General features: G+C 49.8%; 1 protein-coding gene across 6 annotated transcripts; it reads left to right on the plus strand.

Annotated features, from left to right (window-relative positions):
• Positions 1-90: 90 nt before the first annotated feature.
• Positions 91-15,978, plus strand: RPL3L (ribosomal protein L3 like). Of its 6 annotated transcripts, none has more exons than XM_073361724.2 (10): positions 91-1,883; positions 6,195-6,558; positions 7,186-7,354; positions 8,280-8,415; positions 10,427-10,613; positions 11,894-12,054; positions 12,473-12,574; positions 13,217-13,312; positions 13,953-14,072; positions 15,866-15,978. In XM_073361724.2, exons 1-10 carry the CDS (start codon positions 1,863-1,865, stop codon positions 15,920-15,922), a joined length of 1,413 nt encoding a protein of 470 aa, XP_073217825.1. In that variant the 5' UTR covers positions 91-1,862; the 3' UTR covers positions 15,923-15,978. The 6 variants fall into 6 exon arrangements, with proteins under 6 accessions (XP_073217825.1, XP_073217829.1, XP_073217826.1 ...); XM_073361728.2 differs by having other exon boundaries at positions 6,195-6,327; XM_073361725.2 differs by having other exon boundaries at positions 6,198-6,558.
• The last annotated feature ends 759 nt before the right edge of the window (positions 15,979-16,737 follow it).

The following is a 16,737-nucleotide window of genomic DNA, read 5'->3' on the forward strand; positions in this document are numbered from 1 at the left end:
GCCCCTCTTTCACGAGCTGAGGGCACCAGTCTCCAAATCTTTAGGTTAGGTTTAGGATAGTAGACATCCTCTCCTGCCCCCCCCCCCCCCCCCCCAGTCATGGCGCAGTCAAACCTGAACATTTTTCAAATAAATTGAGGCCTTAAATGGCCTTACTCACATCTATCTTGATAGGCTTTAGCAACCTGAGCAAACTGCTCCATCTCCTTTGCACAGTTCTGAACGAAGCTCTGTCCTTCCCTCTGCTGGCAAGCTCCCACCCTTTCCTGAATTATCTTCACAATTTCCTGATCAACTTTCCTGTGTGAGAGAGAGATCAGTGCAACTGCGGTAGTGGCAATAACTTCCTGCAGCTGGAGAATACTGTAATTAGTTACATTCTGGATAGAACAAGAGGCTATTTTATTAGCTGCTTTAATAGGGGATACAATTTTTTTGAAGCAGAACTAAGCGAAATCAAGCCCCAGGAGCCTGGCAGCAATGCCGTATGTAGTGGCATCAGAGAAGGAGAATCAGTAGTGATCTTTGGGTTCTACTCTCAGAGCCCAGCTCAGGCATGCTGCAGCAAAGATACTTGTAACTCTATCAGGGATGGATGAAAACCAGCAGCTGCCCAATATTTGAAATAAGCTTCTAAGGAAGCTTATTGGCTTTGCTAGCCACAGAGAAGCTTCCTAAAGTGGAGCAGGAGCTGGGGGAAACCTCAGTGTGGAATATCTACTATGACAAGCTATGACTGAATCAGGCACAGAAATCTTGTGCTCGAAGAGACCCGTCAGTAGGTTTCGTCAATGGAATAAGGCTCCAAAGCCACGACAGCTATGCGGTAGATATACATACATGTCCCTCCGCCACTGTGCCTCAGCTTCAAAGAAGCATATGTAGTCATCCTCCAAGCACTCCGTTAGATCCGGCACCCGGGGGTAATTCCGATGATAGTAATAAAATTTTTTCTTCGCATGTTGGCGCTCAATCCATTCTGCAAGAGTCAACCACCACATTCATGCACCTTCAAGGTACTAATCAAATATTTCCTTCAAACCCTGCTAAACAAGAGATGGACAGAACCAACTAAAACAACTACTGGACACGGTACAATTCTTGTTTAGGATGGAAATCATACAGGACACACAACAAAAATTGTCTCAGTAACCTAACAGGTATTGGGTGACTTGTAAAATAAAAATGAAAGGAAATTTGCAGTATGTATTCTGTTCTGCAACAAAATCTCGAGTTACTTTCTATACAGCCTATGTACCACTGACTAGGCAGGAATGATTGATAATATCAGGTGCATGTCCATCTGCCATCACTTTCCAGAACTAACTCTGCTGAGAGACTGCTAAGCTGGAACACTAAGGAAATACAGTAAACGCTTAACTACGATGTCTTAAGTGTCACAAAATCAGGCAGGTCACTTGCCCTCTGGGTTATCAGCCTGATATTTTCTACCAGGGAGTTCAAAACAAACCAGGGAAGGGAAACCAGCGTTCTTCACTTTTATCAGAACTGATGAATGACTCCATCAAAAAGCAATAAGGGATCAGTGCCATAACCTGAAGGGGAGTGTGGCGGGGGGACGACTCCAGAGAGCACATGGCACTGAAAGCAACCTGGCACTGGGCAGTACCGCCAGATGGGAGTGGGACACATCCCCAGAGTGCCACGCCCTGTCCGGGGCAGATCCTAAGAGCCAGACCAAAGGTCCATCTAGCCCAGTCTCCTGTCTTCTGACAGCGGCCAGCGCCGGGTGCCCCAGGGGGAACAAACCGAACAGGGATTCATGGAACAGGGATTCATGAAGCGGGAATCATGAAGCGATTGCACGTGGCTGGGATGGAGCTCGGAGGGGACGGTCTCCCATGACCCTCCGGCAGCAACAGGTCAGCTGGGGATGTCCATGAATAGGGTGACCAGATGCCCTGGTTTTTTGGGGACTTTTTCTTATATAGGCGCCTATCACCCCCAGCCTCTGTCCCGCCTTTTCAGCTGCTGTCTGGTCACCCTATCCATGAAGCCGAGCAGCTGTCAGGCAGGGAGAGGTGCCCGGGGCTCCCCTACTAGGCGGCTGGGACCCAGCTTGGGGTCGGGGTGAACCCTGACCCGAGCGTGCAGCCCGAAGCAGGTTCGTGCCGTGCCCCGGGGCTAGGCCTAGCTCCACGGGGAGGATGGGCCGGGAGAGGCGGGCGCCGTCCGGGCACGGCTAGGGGCGGGGGAAGGGCCCCCCTGCACCCACCCCCGCTTGGCTGCAGGGGGGCCCGATCCACCCGGCGGGGCAGGGCAGGGCAGGGGCCCGGCCCGCTACCTCGGAAGAAGGTGACCGGCGCGTCGACGCTGTAGTAGAAGAGGGTCTGGATGATGGTGACCGGGTTAGGCAGCGACGTCCGCTTCTCGGGGACGGGGGTGCGGCTCGGCGGCCCCTTGTACACCTCCGGGTCCCAGTCATCCGGCATCGCGACACAGCAGCGGCCCGGAATCTCCTTCACCGCCGGCCCGGACAAGATGGCGACCCCCCTACACAAGCTGGAAGGGGGGGGGCAAAGGTCAAAGGTGACGGAGACGCCTGCGTAACCAGGGTAGCGTCCTGCCGCGCGGCGCTTCGGGAGAGAGAGTCTCGTTTCCGGGGCAGAAAACGCGGGGGGGCGCCCAATGCGCATGCGCAGCGCTACGCATTTCCCCCCCCCCCCCGATGCCCCTTGGGATATGTAGTTCCTCCGGTCGTTGCCTCGGGGAGGGAGCCTCTGCCAGGGCAGCACGCGCCGGCGGGGTGGGGGTGGGGGTAGGGGTGGGGGGTCAACATGTAGCACCGTGATATGTGATTATATTAGAGCCTGGCAAATGGGGGGGGGGGCAACTGCCCCCCCCCCGCAATGCTGTCCCCGCCCCATGCACCCCTGGCTCCTTCCTAAGGGCCGCCTCAGTCCCAAGGAGAGCGGGATCCGGAACGGGCCACAGTGGCTCAGTACCCCTGGGACCCCCTTCCCAGCCTCGAAGCGACTGCCCCCGGGGAGCCTCGAACCGCCCTTCGCAAAGAGCTGTGCCACCCCGGGGGATCGGCCCAGGGCTCCTGCCCCCGGCACGAGCCCTCTGGGACCCCTACCACCGATGAGTCCCCCTGGCACAAACTCCGCAAGCCCCCTGACTCCCTGCCGGGGGCCGGGAAAAGCTCAGGAACCCCGACGCTGCCTGCTGGGGGTCTTGGGCTCTTGTTTCCGCCTTTGCTTGCGGTGAGCGCCGGGAGTGGGACCCCGGCGTCCTGACTCCCAGTCCGCAGCCCTGACTCGCCTCTTGTGGGAACCCCCGCCGGGCGCTGCTGGATCCCCTCGGGCAGAGGGCCCTGCTGCGCTCAGAAACACGGGAACACGCAGCCCTGCGTGTTGTGACGCGGCCAGCTTTTGAAAAGAGAAAAATGAAAGGCCCCTGGTTAAGTGGTTCTGGAGCTTTTGGGAGGGGGAAGGATTTGTGCTCTCATTTAAGTCGAGGACAAAATTCCTTTAGATTTCAAAGGGGGCAGGATCAGGCCCTTGAAGACTAACAGTGGGCAATCCCACTGCTACCTGTAGTGATGCTTTAGCTGGATATTGTGGCAACATTCACTTGTTGTGAGACATGGGGCTGTTTTTGGAAGGATTAAAACGATCCGCTGATGACGCCCGTCACTTTTTCTCCACAGACAGGGGCTTTATTTTTATTACTAAATGTAGAGATATGAAAAGATCTGGCATCTGTCGAGGTTTAACTGGTTTTCGTGCAAATGCAAACCTCAGCCAAGCTAGTAAAAAAAGAGAAAACAACATAGGCCGGATGGCATCCTATCAGACAGCCAATTTGCCTCTCTTTTTAAAATCTTCATTTAGTGCAAGTACCAGCACAACATGATACTGTATGGTGCAACATGGACCTACAAGAAAGAAGGGATTGTATTTGCATCTCCCTTCCCCACCCCACTTCTGCTCAAAGATGGGATATTTTGGAGACCTCTGTGAGCTGCTGTTTGTGGGTCCAGGAAAAATATTTGAAAATCAGAACAGTCTTGATTTTCATAGAGATGGGTGACAATATTAACTCTTACATATCCTGTCAGATCCCATTAGCCTCCGGATAGGCAGACTATGGAAGACCTAAAGTAAAGGATTAAGCAGATCCCAAGTAACTAAAATGAGTAAAAACAAACAAGGGCTATTAAATTATACTTTACTGATAGATTTTAACCTCTTTCTTACTGCACAGCTAGTTACTTGAGCTAAAGCACACCACCAGATGCTGGCCTACGCACCTGTTATGTCCTCTCTGAATAGGTCTAATGAAATATCATCACTTAAAGAAATGTTACTGCTGTTGAATAGACACTGTGTCAGCGTTGCACAGTGAAAGGGCTAAAGAGATATCAGGAAATGCTTCTCCCCAGGCGATCTGTTTGACTGTGTGAAAGCCCTCATTGTTTGGGCTGAACAGAGCACAGGAGACGACAATACAGGACTGGTGGGTGGCGGTGGGTGGGGAGGGGACCCTGAGATTCTTACTCTGTCCGTACCTAGAGAAATGGATGAGTTTGGACTGAGTATGAATTGAAAGCCCCAGTCCTGTGATGAGCTCTGCGTGGGGTCAGGGATCCACCTGCCTGGAACTTGTTGCAGGATCGGGGTCTGAGCTCAGGATTTGGCCAATTTATGTAGCAGTATATACACGGAATATGTTGGCTGCCCTTTAGTGATAGTTCTAAATATAGTGCTGCTAAGTACAGGAAATCACACTGCTGAGAGGAGGGGAATCTTCCCTGCCCTGGGGTAACAAAGCAATCATAACATCCCCTTTGGGAATACCAGTCCTAGGCCCCTGCTCTTGGGGAGTTGCCAGCAGGGCAGGCGTGCATGAGAAAAAAAAAACTCTGGAGGTAGTTAATTAGGAATGTAGTTATCTAGTTGGGAGTGATGGGGTTGCCTAGGTGTAAATGAGGGCAGAATTTTGTCTTCATATATTGTGCTGTAGGTAGCAATTGTAATTCCCTCCATTCATGTTCGGTTTGTTTCTGTGGTAAATTAAGACACTGGCAATTGACCTTTACCACATCAACTGTTGTTAGAGTCAGACCCTGGCCGATTTGCTGAGTATGAAATGAATATAGCGTTGAATGAAGCCAGCAGCTAAATTTGTGTCTTCAGACTGATAAACATCTTAGGTATTAGACTGTAGAGGTATTTGGTGACTGCCTCGTTGGGCTGCTGATCTGTGCTGAAGACTTCCCATGGTCTGTAACGTTCCATGTTAATGTCTTGTAGCTTGTAGGGTAGAACATTTAATGGCTTGAGATATTCATTCGGCAGATTAAACCAGCACATTTGAAACTGGCTTGAAATCAACAGTCAGTTCCACTTTGGGTTGGAGAATAAGCTTAGGGGAAAGGGAAACCTGGTACTGGAATTACTGAATAAACAAGAGGGAGTTGTAGTGTAGTGAATGTAAATTTACCCCTTTGCTGCTGGGCTGATTCCCTTAACCTCAACTTTATGCGGCTATTGTAAGAATTTGTCCAACTTCCTCCAAAGGGGTAGTGGTTGCTATGCACAGCTTGAGTTCATGATTGTGACTTTTCTAGTTAATTCTCATAGTTTGCTTTACAAAGTACATATTTGGCCTGTGTATGTGCATGTTCTTCTTATGGTTTCCTTCGTCCACCCTCCCCCATGTTGTCCAATTGTTAGTTCCTGCCATTGGTTGTTGCTTGTCTGGATGAGAATGTATGGACATCAAGGCAGGGCCTCGCTTTCACTCTGGGTTTGTGCAGCACCGCACACAATGCTGTACAAACCCTGACCGGGCCCTCTATGTGTGGCTATGACACATATTAAGAATAATAATGAACGCCAAAGTGGGGCAAAACTGGAAAACATTGTGTATCTCTTAGCTGAAAGAAGGACAGTTATAGTCTGGGTGTTTTATTTAGCAAATCCTCGTCAGCAGTTTTCACGGAGACTTGAATGCTTTGACGCAAAGGCTGGGGACTACATTTATAAACTTAAAAATCTGTCCCTTTAGGGAGATCTTTTCCTCTGTTACTGGAAATGGAGGAAAAAATTATTTGTGAATTTCCTCTCTCAGGTCTGCGAAGACTTTGAGATTATCCATCCATCGGCGAGATACATAATGGTCTTTGTAATTCATATAATTCTTTTTTATTTCTAAACACCATATAGCAGATGGGCCCTGATGTAACAAGCTGCTGTCCTGAAATCTGTAATATACATAGAGATGATCTAACTGAAGTCCAAGGATTCCCATTGTCTTCAGTCAGCATTGGCTCAGGCCCATACCCTTCTGGGTTTGAAGGTAAAACTGAATCCTTTTTGTTTCTTGCCTTCCCCCAGTCCCATCGCAAGTTTTCAGCTCCCAGGCATGGCCACTTGGGCTTCCTCCCTCATAAGAGAAGCCGGCGTCACCGAGGGAAGGTGAAGACCTGGCCCAAGGATGATCCCAGCAAGCCAGTCCACCTGACAGCCTTTCTGGGCTACAAAGCTGGCATGACGCACATCCTACGAGAAGTTCACAGGCCAGGACTGAGTAAGAGGCTTTGATTGAATCAGCTAGTTCGAGTCCAGGAAAGAATAGAGGGAAAAGTCACTTATGGCCGGCTGGGATGGATAGCTCTTGGGGTTTGGAAATGGGTGATGGAGCCCTTCCTCTCTAACCTAGCCTAGATTTGAAATGGCAGTTCACCAATGACCAAAAATAATCTGGCAGCTGTTTAGACGTTCTCAGTGCAATTCCTACGTTATATCAAAGGTCATCAGCACAGCTGGTATTAGTTAGCTCCCTGTTGGCAAAGAAGCCAAGCAGTGAATGGCCCATGGAGGGATAACTTCCCTTATACTCTGCATGGGGTCTCAGCGTTTAGGTGGGGAAGTTGTGTTGCTTTCTGGGCAGTAGACAAAGGTAGGTCTCCAGTTCTGTGCAATTGGCATCCCCATCTGCTCTAAGCTAATTTGCTTTTATAAAAGACGGAGACACCAATTGACAGCTGCCCTCTGCTGGGACACAGTGTAGTTGAAGGTGCATTGAGCACCATGAACTTGGGTATCTAATTAAGAGAATTACTGGCCACCCCTGGCTCCCCTGAAAGAACCTTGTCCTGTGAGACGCTGAGCAGTCAACTCACATTGAATTCACTGTTACACCCTTTGATTTCAGAGCTTTCCAAGAGGGAAGAGGTGGAAGCAGTCACAATAGTGGAGACCCCGCCTCTGGTAGTGGTTGGGCTTGTGGGATACATAGACACCCCCAGGGGCCTGAGAAATTTCAGGAGCATTTTTGCTGAGCACCTCAGCGATGAGTGCAGACGCCGCTTCTACAAGAACTGGTAAGACTCTCTCAGCGCATGGATTTCCTGGCAATTGTAACAGCGTCCTCTTTCCCTACCCCCATGTTAGCCACAAAAGGCTCCCCGTAATGTATCCACACTAGAATCCTTCACCCATCTGCAGCCGCCTCTGGGGTGAAATCCAGCAGCTGTTTAATTGTGCACAGTTGTGCGACACGACCGTTTTGGCTTCTGTGAATAAAAACGTGTGCACACAAATTTCTGATTAGTGTAATAATAGTACTGAGTTATTAGTCTCGGTGATGTGGCAGGGAGTTCCACAATTTAATTATCCATCGCGTAGCTGAGGCCAGATTCTGCTCACCGTTGTAATTGGTTCACCAAAGTAACTCCATTGAAGTCAATAGAGTAATTCCAGGTTTCCGGGGGTGTAAATTAAAGCAAAATCTAGCCTGTGGCCCTTCCGCACCATTGTAGAGCTTGACTCCCCAAATCTTGGAGCGGCAGTGGGGAAAGTGATCGCTTGAGTCTTTGTAATTGAGCAAACTTATGGCTTTAATAGTTGTGTAGACATGCCTTCAAATCTGGCCCATAAAATGTCCGTGATCCTCACTAGAGAGACTGGTTTGTCTCATTTCTATTTAGCTCTATTTTTGCTGGTGTATTTTAACTTCACTAAGTGAGCAAATCAGTGGGCATCAACTGGAGTCTCTATAAAAAAAGCTGCCAGAATTACAAGCGCTGTCAGTTCATTAATGTCCTTTCACCATTTCCTACTCTGAGCTCCCTCTAATGGTCTCATGTGTTCACGTCAGCTTGGTGCAATGAGCCATGGATGCATGATGCTTCCAATAGCATGCCTTAAGCACTTAAGCAACCTTGTCACACATGTTGCACTGTGTTTCTGAGATTCTGTGCTTCATTATTCCAGTCTCCAGCATAATTAAAAGGCTCCTGTCCTTAGGCACAAGAGTAAGAAGAAGGCCTTCACCAAGTACTGCAAAAAATGGCAGGACAAGGACGGGAAGAAACAGCTAGAGAAGGATTTTGCGGCCATGAAGAAGTACTGCAAGATCATTCGAGTCATCGTCCACACTCAGGTCAGCACTTCACACAGGGTGTGTGGCTTGACCCCAGTAGCCTGTTTGAGTGGGGTGAGGGCTTGGAAGCTGAGAGCAACTAGCAAGTGGGAATCAGGGCACTTCTCATCACTGGAGGGGAATGGAGGGTCTTGTTGGCTGGGAGGGGGATGGGGCCTCTTGTCACTGGTCCGGGGATTGGAGTAGCAGGCAGGTTAGTGGGTGCTGGAGATGTGGGATGTGCATGCTGACCGTTGCCGCCACTTACCAGAGAGCAACCTTGTCCATTTGAAAGTGCAAGGGGGAATCCAATGGGCACAATGGAAGTCTCTACACTTGGATTCTCCCAGGAGCCTGGCACTGACACCCCGACTCCTGTGGAAGGCTTGGGCCTGGGGTTTTCCATCTTCTTGCTGCTGCATGGGACCCCAGAGAAGCCACAGGACTCGCAGTGGGAAGTGCCAGAGGCACTCGCAAGCTCGTTGGGAGGGAGCAGGCATCGCTCCCAAGCCCCTCAGTGAACGGTGTAACGCTGGCACCCGGCAAGGGTCAGAGGCCCACTGATGAGTTCATCTCAAATTAGCAACTGGTGTCAGGTGATGGGGTAAAAATAACCTGTGAGCCTGGCTGCAGGGAAGGGCTTGCCAGGTGCCAGAGCGACTGGATATTCAGGGGCTATTTGAATTTGGATCCTTAGGGAGCTTTCAACTCCGCAGAGCCCAGGAGGATCTGGGCCGGCCCGAGGGCACAGAGGCCTCCCTTTGGGCTAGTTTGGGCTTGTCAGCTTGCCACAGCAGTTCTAAAGTTGTGTCTGGCCATGTGACATGGACAGGCTGGGCTGCAGCCATCACTACCAGCTGATTTTGAAAAGTGGGATGTGACACCGCGTGAGGTCGCTGGGAGGGAAGATGATGCTGCAGCGCTGCCTTCTAGCACCGTGAGGAGGGGATAGTCTTGGGGAGCCTGGGGCTGGTCGCACGGCTGTTTGTGGGATTGCATCGGTCTGAGCTGCATTGGCGGGGCTGGCAAGTGCTGCTGAGGCTGGGGAGAGGGAGGCCGCCCATGGTGCAGAGTAATCAGCTGGAAATGCAGGCCAATAGCACAAAACGCCGCTGGGCTAGTCCCCAGTCTGCCTCTGAATAGTCCCGTTGGAGCTGCTAGGACTGCCCCTATAAGTAAGGGCTGGAGGGTTTGGCCCTGTGGTTGTATCCATGCTGCTGCTGCACAGCTGGTGAGCTTCAGCGACGCCCACAGTTCCCACAGATAGGCTCCCGTTAAAATCCATCCAGCCCCTGGGCTCAGAGGATTCTCTGCAGCACTCCACAGTGAATGCTAGTTAGCAGAGCCCAGTTTCCATTTGTCTGTGCCTGGCTGCCCCAGGAAGGGTGGGCTTCGCTCTGTTCCTAGCCACACCGCGTGCTTAGTGAGTGTGTGCGCGTGCGTGTGCTCAGTGAGCGTGCGCACTGGGTGTGTCTCACTCACACAACAGACACTTCATGGCTTGACGGGTTATTTTTCCCCATCAGGGTTTAGTTTGTGGGGGACCCTCTAGGATTCTCCCCCTCTCGGTTCCATCCCTCTCTCTCAGGCTGACTTGTCCCCACGCTGCAGGGGCTGGAGGCAGCTCCCTCGGAGTCCTGTTCATGCTGCTGGCTGGATGGGGTGGTAGGAGAGTAAAGCCAGGTGCCACCTGCTTGCCTCTTTCTTTCCCAGGGCGAATGGACCCCCCCCCGGTGAGTGCTCTTCTCCCCCTCCCCAGCCAGGAGTCTGCAGCCCTGTTGAGATATAATAAAAGCATAAGAGACCCTGAAATGCCACATCTAGGGCTTCGCTGCTGGGGAGACAGCACAGTGAGTGGGTGCTTTACGTACACCTGGGTAGACAGATTAGCTAGACTCAGGCAGACTGAACTGCAAACAGCCCGCTTGGGTCCAAGCTGGCCCTGTCTCCTCCCTGGGAACATATTGCCCCTGGGAACACGTTCACACCCACAGGCCTGGTGTCATTTCTTGGCCTTTGCTGCCCAATGCAGATGAAGCTGCTCCCGCTGCGTCAGAAGAAGGCCCACGTGATGGAGATTCAGCTGAATGGCGGGACGGTGGCCGACAAGGTGGACTGGGCTCACGAGAAGCTGGAGAAGCAGGTCTCTGTGCACGCAGTCTTCAGCCAGAACGAAATGATCGACGTCATCGGGGTGACCAAGGGGCGCGGGATGAAAGGTACAGGGGGAGGGAGGGTCCTTTGCCATGGGACTTGGCATGGATCCTCTGAGGAGGATGGGCAGAGGGGTGCTTACACATTGCGTGGGTATTGTGCTGTGAGGCCTCCTTGATGCTCTTGGGGGAGGCCATTTTCTAGTGGAGTAAGCACGGGACAGGGAGTCGGGAGACCTAAATTATAATCCCAGTGCTCAGACCAACTCACTCTGTGGCCCTGAGCCAGTTGCATGCCCTCTCTGCACCTCAGTTCCTCCATCTGTAAAATGGAGATAGTGACACTGACAGCTATGTCAAGTGCTTCAAGATCTGTGGATGAAAAAGCCATAGGAGTGCTGAGGACTTAATATTATTATTAATAGTCATTATTTACTAATCTGTGATTGTCAAGGCATGGCTTCTTGACCTCATCGAATTAATAGTAATTCACAATTAAACACAGTGAAGAATCTATGCATCATTGTGAATAATTAACATTGATGCATAAAGCTTCACCTTGTGTGACATCCACAGGAGAACAGACTCCACTTTATTTTGCCTGTACATTTCTTTAAAACATTGTTTTTAGTGTTGGTGAAATGCCTAGTCCCAGAGTGGGTACAACAGAGGCAGTGGTAGTGCGAGCATCCCACAGACAGTACACGGCAACCCCCCATGTCCTGGGGGTCCTCTTCTGGAGGACAAGATGGGGGTTCATTTCTCACTCCCTTATTTCATCCTCCGAGATGATCGACGGGGGAGGTGGACAATTAGTGCCAGTAGAGGTGGTCGTCCTCGAGATGTCGGCTGAGCAGCAGCCAGACAGAGAGGCCCCACACCTCAGTTCACGAGGGACACCAAAGAGCCGCTGGGTTTGTTCCCATACGTCTGTTCTCTTTTTAGCAGATTTGGTTCTGTTTATCAGGTTCAAAATGCCCTGTCATTAGTTATGGGCTTAGTTCTCATGGGAGCCCTAAGGGCACTTGGCCTGCCGAAATCTGAGGTAAACAAAATAAGGACAAAAGGTCATTTCAGTGCTGACCAAACCAGAGTGTGTGTGTGCTCACATGTGCGGGGGACACACCGTAGTGCAGTCAGTTCAATGCGAAGTGAGTACAGTTCTGTCCATGGGCCCCCGATTCTGAAAATGGCTGTTTGCTTCAATCTGACCCGCCGTCTTCTCATAACTTGAGATGCAACGTAAGACAAACCCCCCAGGCACTCGCTCTGATTTCTGGCTCTGAAGCACCACCACCTGTCCCCCTTGGCTCCTCCTATAGTATCATCCTGTCCTGCTTCCCTAGGGGTAACCAGCCGCTGGCATGCCAAGAAGCTCCCAAGGAAAACTCACAAAGGCTTACGCAAAGTGGCCTGCATTGGAGCCTGGCATCCAGCCCGGGTGGGCTACTCCATTGCCCGGGCTGGCCAGAAGGGCTACCACCATCGCACGGAGCTCAACAAGAAGGTATGACACCGATGTGACACCTCCCTTGGGCCTAGTGCAGTTTCTCCTCCTTTCGAGCCCCCTTCCCTCTCCTCTCCTGTACTGAGCCATCTCTCTGTCATGCATGTAATTTCAGGGCAGGAGGGAATTTAAGGCTTTGTTTGGTGATGTTATTATTGTTGATTATTTTTATTACCATAGCGCGTGGGAGCCTGAGTCACTGACCATGACCCCATTGTGCTAGGCGCTGTCCAGACACAGTGGTCCATGCCCATGGGCAGGGATGTACTCTATCCATTGCCTGCTGACGACATCTGAGATGAGCCTATGTGTTTTATCCCCACCTGGCATCTCTGTTTTTTGTGCTTGGTTGGTGACACTTTGTTTGTAACTGTGTCCTAAAGCCATTAACTCCATTTCAACCTGGGCTCTCACCCAGATTTACCGTATTGGCCGTGGGGTCCACATACAAGATGGCAAAATAGTGAAGAACAGCGCCGCGACGAACTACGATGTCACCGAGAAGACGATCACACCGCTGGTAAAAGGGCTAAAGAAATAGGAAGTGTTGGGGCTGGAGCTGGGACTTCTGCATTCCCGACTCTGCCACTGACCAGAGACATGGCCTGGGGCAAGTCACTTAAGGTTTCTGTTGGGGAAAAGCTGGTTGGGAAATATTTTTTCTGGCCACACGAATTTTGATTTTAATTCCTTGTTTTGTTTTGTTTTTTTTAGTAACCAAAAGTTGCAACATTTTTGCTTTTCCACATCCAAAAAACAACAACAAACAATTGTTTTCAGCTGGCATTTTTTGCCTTACAGGCTTTTGGTTTGTCAGCAGAAACCCAGAAAAATCTCATCCAAGTTGGAAATGTCAGTTTGGACAAAAAGTCTATTTCCCATTTAAAAAAAATGGTTTTGAACAAAAGATTGCAGCCCCAGCTCTATCCTCTGTGACAGCTTGCCCCCGTGTAAAATGGGGGTAATAGTATTTGTAGACCTCACGGACGGGCTGCACTGCGTACGATAAGCGCAAAGCATGTTAATGGTTAGTTAATAAGAAGGATGATTAATAATTAAATAATAAATACCCTGCTTTGCTATAGCAGATGTCACTTCCTGATGCAGATCTGTTAGCCACACATCTCACCGCTGCAATCTTGTCCTCTGTCTTTTCCTGCAGGGTGGATTTCCTCACTACGGTGCAGTCAACAATGATTTCATCATGCTGAAGGGCTGCGTCATGGGCACTAAGAAACGGGTGCTCACTCTCAGAAAGGTAACCCCCTCTTCCCCCCTCGAAAGTAAGTGCAGAGGCTGTGCGTAAGGAAGGACCTCATTTTGTGAGTCATGTAGTGATTTTCCAGGGGGCCATTTCCCAGAGAGGTGTGTTGACAGGCCATTCTCACTGATATGGTGTTTCCAGTTTCAGATCAGCCAGTCTCGTCTCCCTTAAGAACTGTTTTGCCATTTGTTGGAAGCGGTCCTTGAATAATCTGACACACTCTGCTACTTCATTTCAGTTCCAAGTGGGAACTGAGAGGCAAGGGCACTTAAAGTCACTGGGTACTTGTGGCACCTTAGAGACTAACCAATTTATTTGAGCATAAGCTTTCGTGAGCTACAGCTCACTTCATCGGGTGCATCCGATGAAGTGAGCTGTAGCTCATGAAAGCTTATGCTCAAATAAATTGGTTAGTCTCTAAGGTGCCACAAGTACTCCTTTTCTTTTCGTGAATACAGACTAACACGGCTGCTACTCTGAAAGCTACTTGGGGTGTGTCTCGGAGGAAACCACTGTTGCTGGAGTGATTGGCTAATGGACATGCATAAAATGTCTTAACTCCACCCACATCAAAGCATGCTTTCATCTTTCTGGTTAAATATAAGCCTAATGTGTTGTGACTTTTGCTCTCCAGTCCCTTCTAGTGCACAGCAGCCGTCGGGCTCTGGAACCCATCGAACTGAAGTTCATTGATACCACTTCCAAGTTTGGCCATGGCTGCTTCCAGACTTCTCAAGAGAAGAGAGCTTTCATGGTGAGTTAATTCTCTGCTGGCTTTGCAATCAGAGGGCCAGGTTCTCAGCTGGTGTGAATTAACCTTGCTCAATCGATTTCAAAGGCGGCTACACCGATTAACACCAGCTGAGGACCTGACCCAGAAAATAAAGACCACCAAATCAATGAACAGGACTGTCTTGCATAAAGGGCAGTTCAGCTGCCAGAAACAATGCTAAAGAGGGAACATGACGGTTGAGAGAGTCATACAAGCTAGCCAAAGCCAGCAAATAATGTACCATATGGTCAACCAGTTTGCACTCACAGTGCATTCAACAAGCCGTTAAGTTGGTAGCATCTTGTTGGACATATGGTGTCTTTCACTCCTAATTGTACATTTCTTTGATTTGATTGGACTGCCTTAAACTTTTAATGTTTTTAAAGGAAAAAGGTCAGGTCGGATTTGGCCTCATATTTGGGATTTTGTGTAAATAAGCTTTTCAATACCCAAATCATATACATTTTAAAAATCTCAGCAGAAACGGGTTTATAAACAAAAAACCAGACCAACATTCCTTTATAGTGTTTGCAGCCTACCCCGCCACCGCCTTGTGCTGTGGGATAAATCTGAAAGTGAAATTGACTAGATACTAAGTGGACCAGATCCTCAGCCAGTGTGCATTAGCATGGCTCCATGACTTCAATAGTGCGATGCTGATTTACACCAGGTTTGGATCTGGCCGATTGAGTATTAGACTAGTCAGTTTCACATATGTTTAACTTCTCTCCAGGTAAGAAGGACTGGCTATAAAACCCCTTCACACCACTCTCGGGATAGCTGGAGGTTAATGGACAGGGCTGCAGCTTCGACACTGACCACTCCTGGAGATTCTCCTTTTGCTCATGTGCTAGGGGGCTGAGCTTATGGAGCAGGAAGATATGAGTTCTGTCCCTGCTGTCACCTCTGAGTGGCCAGGGTGGCAGCATGGTGACATTGATTAAGTCCTAAGTGGCCACAGAAATATTGCTCTATTAAACCCATTATCTTGAAGCAGCTGAACTTCACCTGTCGAGGGCTGAGCACCCAGAACCTTCCCCACATTTTAATTTAATTCAGTAACATTTAGCTGGGCAGAAGCAAAACAATAGCCCCACAAAGCACGGACCACCATTTTCTCCCTCTCTTGTTAACTAGAAGAGCTGGGACCCCGTCCTCAGCAGGTGTAAATCTGTGTAGCTCCATTGACTCAGCTGAGAATCTATCCTCTTGATGGTAACCCAAACCAGAAACCCCTACTCCAAAATTCTGCTCAGAAGGAGTTGTCATATGCAACCTCCTGAAACAGAATTGTATAGGAAATTCTCCTGACACAACCTCATCTATCTGGTCACAGTCATGATGCTATAATGTAATCAATATGATTACTTTACCACTCAATCTTCCCAATCACCCCAGGCCAGCTTGCTGGGCTCAGTAGCAAACCAGTCATTGAAGTTTTCCATGCTGCCCAGCTAAGCAAACTGCCAGTCCAGGGACAGGCAATTCATTACCCCCATTCCTCCAGGGTTAGGAGGGTTTCTAGAGACCACAGCTAGACAGCTGCTGTCGTTCAGGAGGAGAGCTGAGAGTTCGCAGCCAGAGAATAGAAATGAAGCTTGTGTTGCAAGCCTTGTGCAGTGAAAAGTGGTCACATCTGAATAGAAATTCCACAGCATCCAGCTCACCTACTGCCTTTCTAGGTAACACTTGGGGAAGGCTTGTAATGTGGATCTTGAACTCATCAGCTAGTGGTGATGGGATCTCTTCTTCTCACCTGTCCATTTGTGTTTTAGGGCCCTCAGAAGAAACAGCTGGTGAAGGAGAAGCCAGAAACCCAGGAAGAATTGTAGGGGATTGAATTACACATGGCCACTGTAACCTGGCACCTCCAATAAAGGGACTTCAAACCAGGCCTAAGCTGTTCTGTCTTCTTCTGGTGCCGTTATTAATAAGCTTAAACTAGTCCCTGTTTTCAGTGTCTGGTGTAAGAGGAGTTTGGTATCAGTCAATCCCAGAGTCTTCTCCCCATGTATTGAGATCCACAGGGCTGCTGAGAAGACAGTCATGGGGGAAACTGGTCCAGTGAGACTCTGATCCCTGGAGATGCCTTTTCTTAGCTGAGCTGCATAGGGGTCTGTTGGGGACTCAGGGACAACCCCTAGATCCTGCCCTCTAATTCTTTCGTGCTGTCTAGGGAATGGCCATTGGCACTCTGAGATACAAGGCATCAGTTGTGCACTACCCTTGCTGGCAGTGCAAGGAGAAGCCGTTTTCCCCTGGCTGTTCCCAGAAATGAGATGACCGCGCAGCTCCACGCAGGGCTCTTTACAGTGGGCATAATAAGCCTGCTCTGGGATTCATTAGCTAACTGCCCCTTTTTAAAGTCAATCGAAGTTTTGCTATCGACTTCCATGGAGGGAGGCTTGGGCCCAAAGCCTGCCCTCAGGTCACCAAGTTCTCCCATCTTTCCTGCTATACTGGGCACAGCCAGGAGTGGGAGGAATCCTCCTGCAAGCTGCAGAAGAAGCATGTCAGAGGCACTCCTGCTCTACCGGGAGCACCAGCTGGGGGATTTTATCTGCAACTGAGATACTGCCTTTGCTTTTTCACTCCCAGGTGAGACCCCAGCTGACCAGGCTTCCCCTTCCTCCTCAGTGCCTGTTGG

Source organism: Lepidochelys kempii, chromosome 10, assembly GCF_965140285.1.
Source record: "Lepidochelys kempii isolate rLepKem1 chromosome 10, rLepKem1.hap1, whole genome shotgun sequence".
NCBI classification, from domain to species: Eukaryota; Metazoa; Chordata; order Testudines; family Cheloniidae; genus Lepidochelys; species Lepidochelys kempii.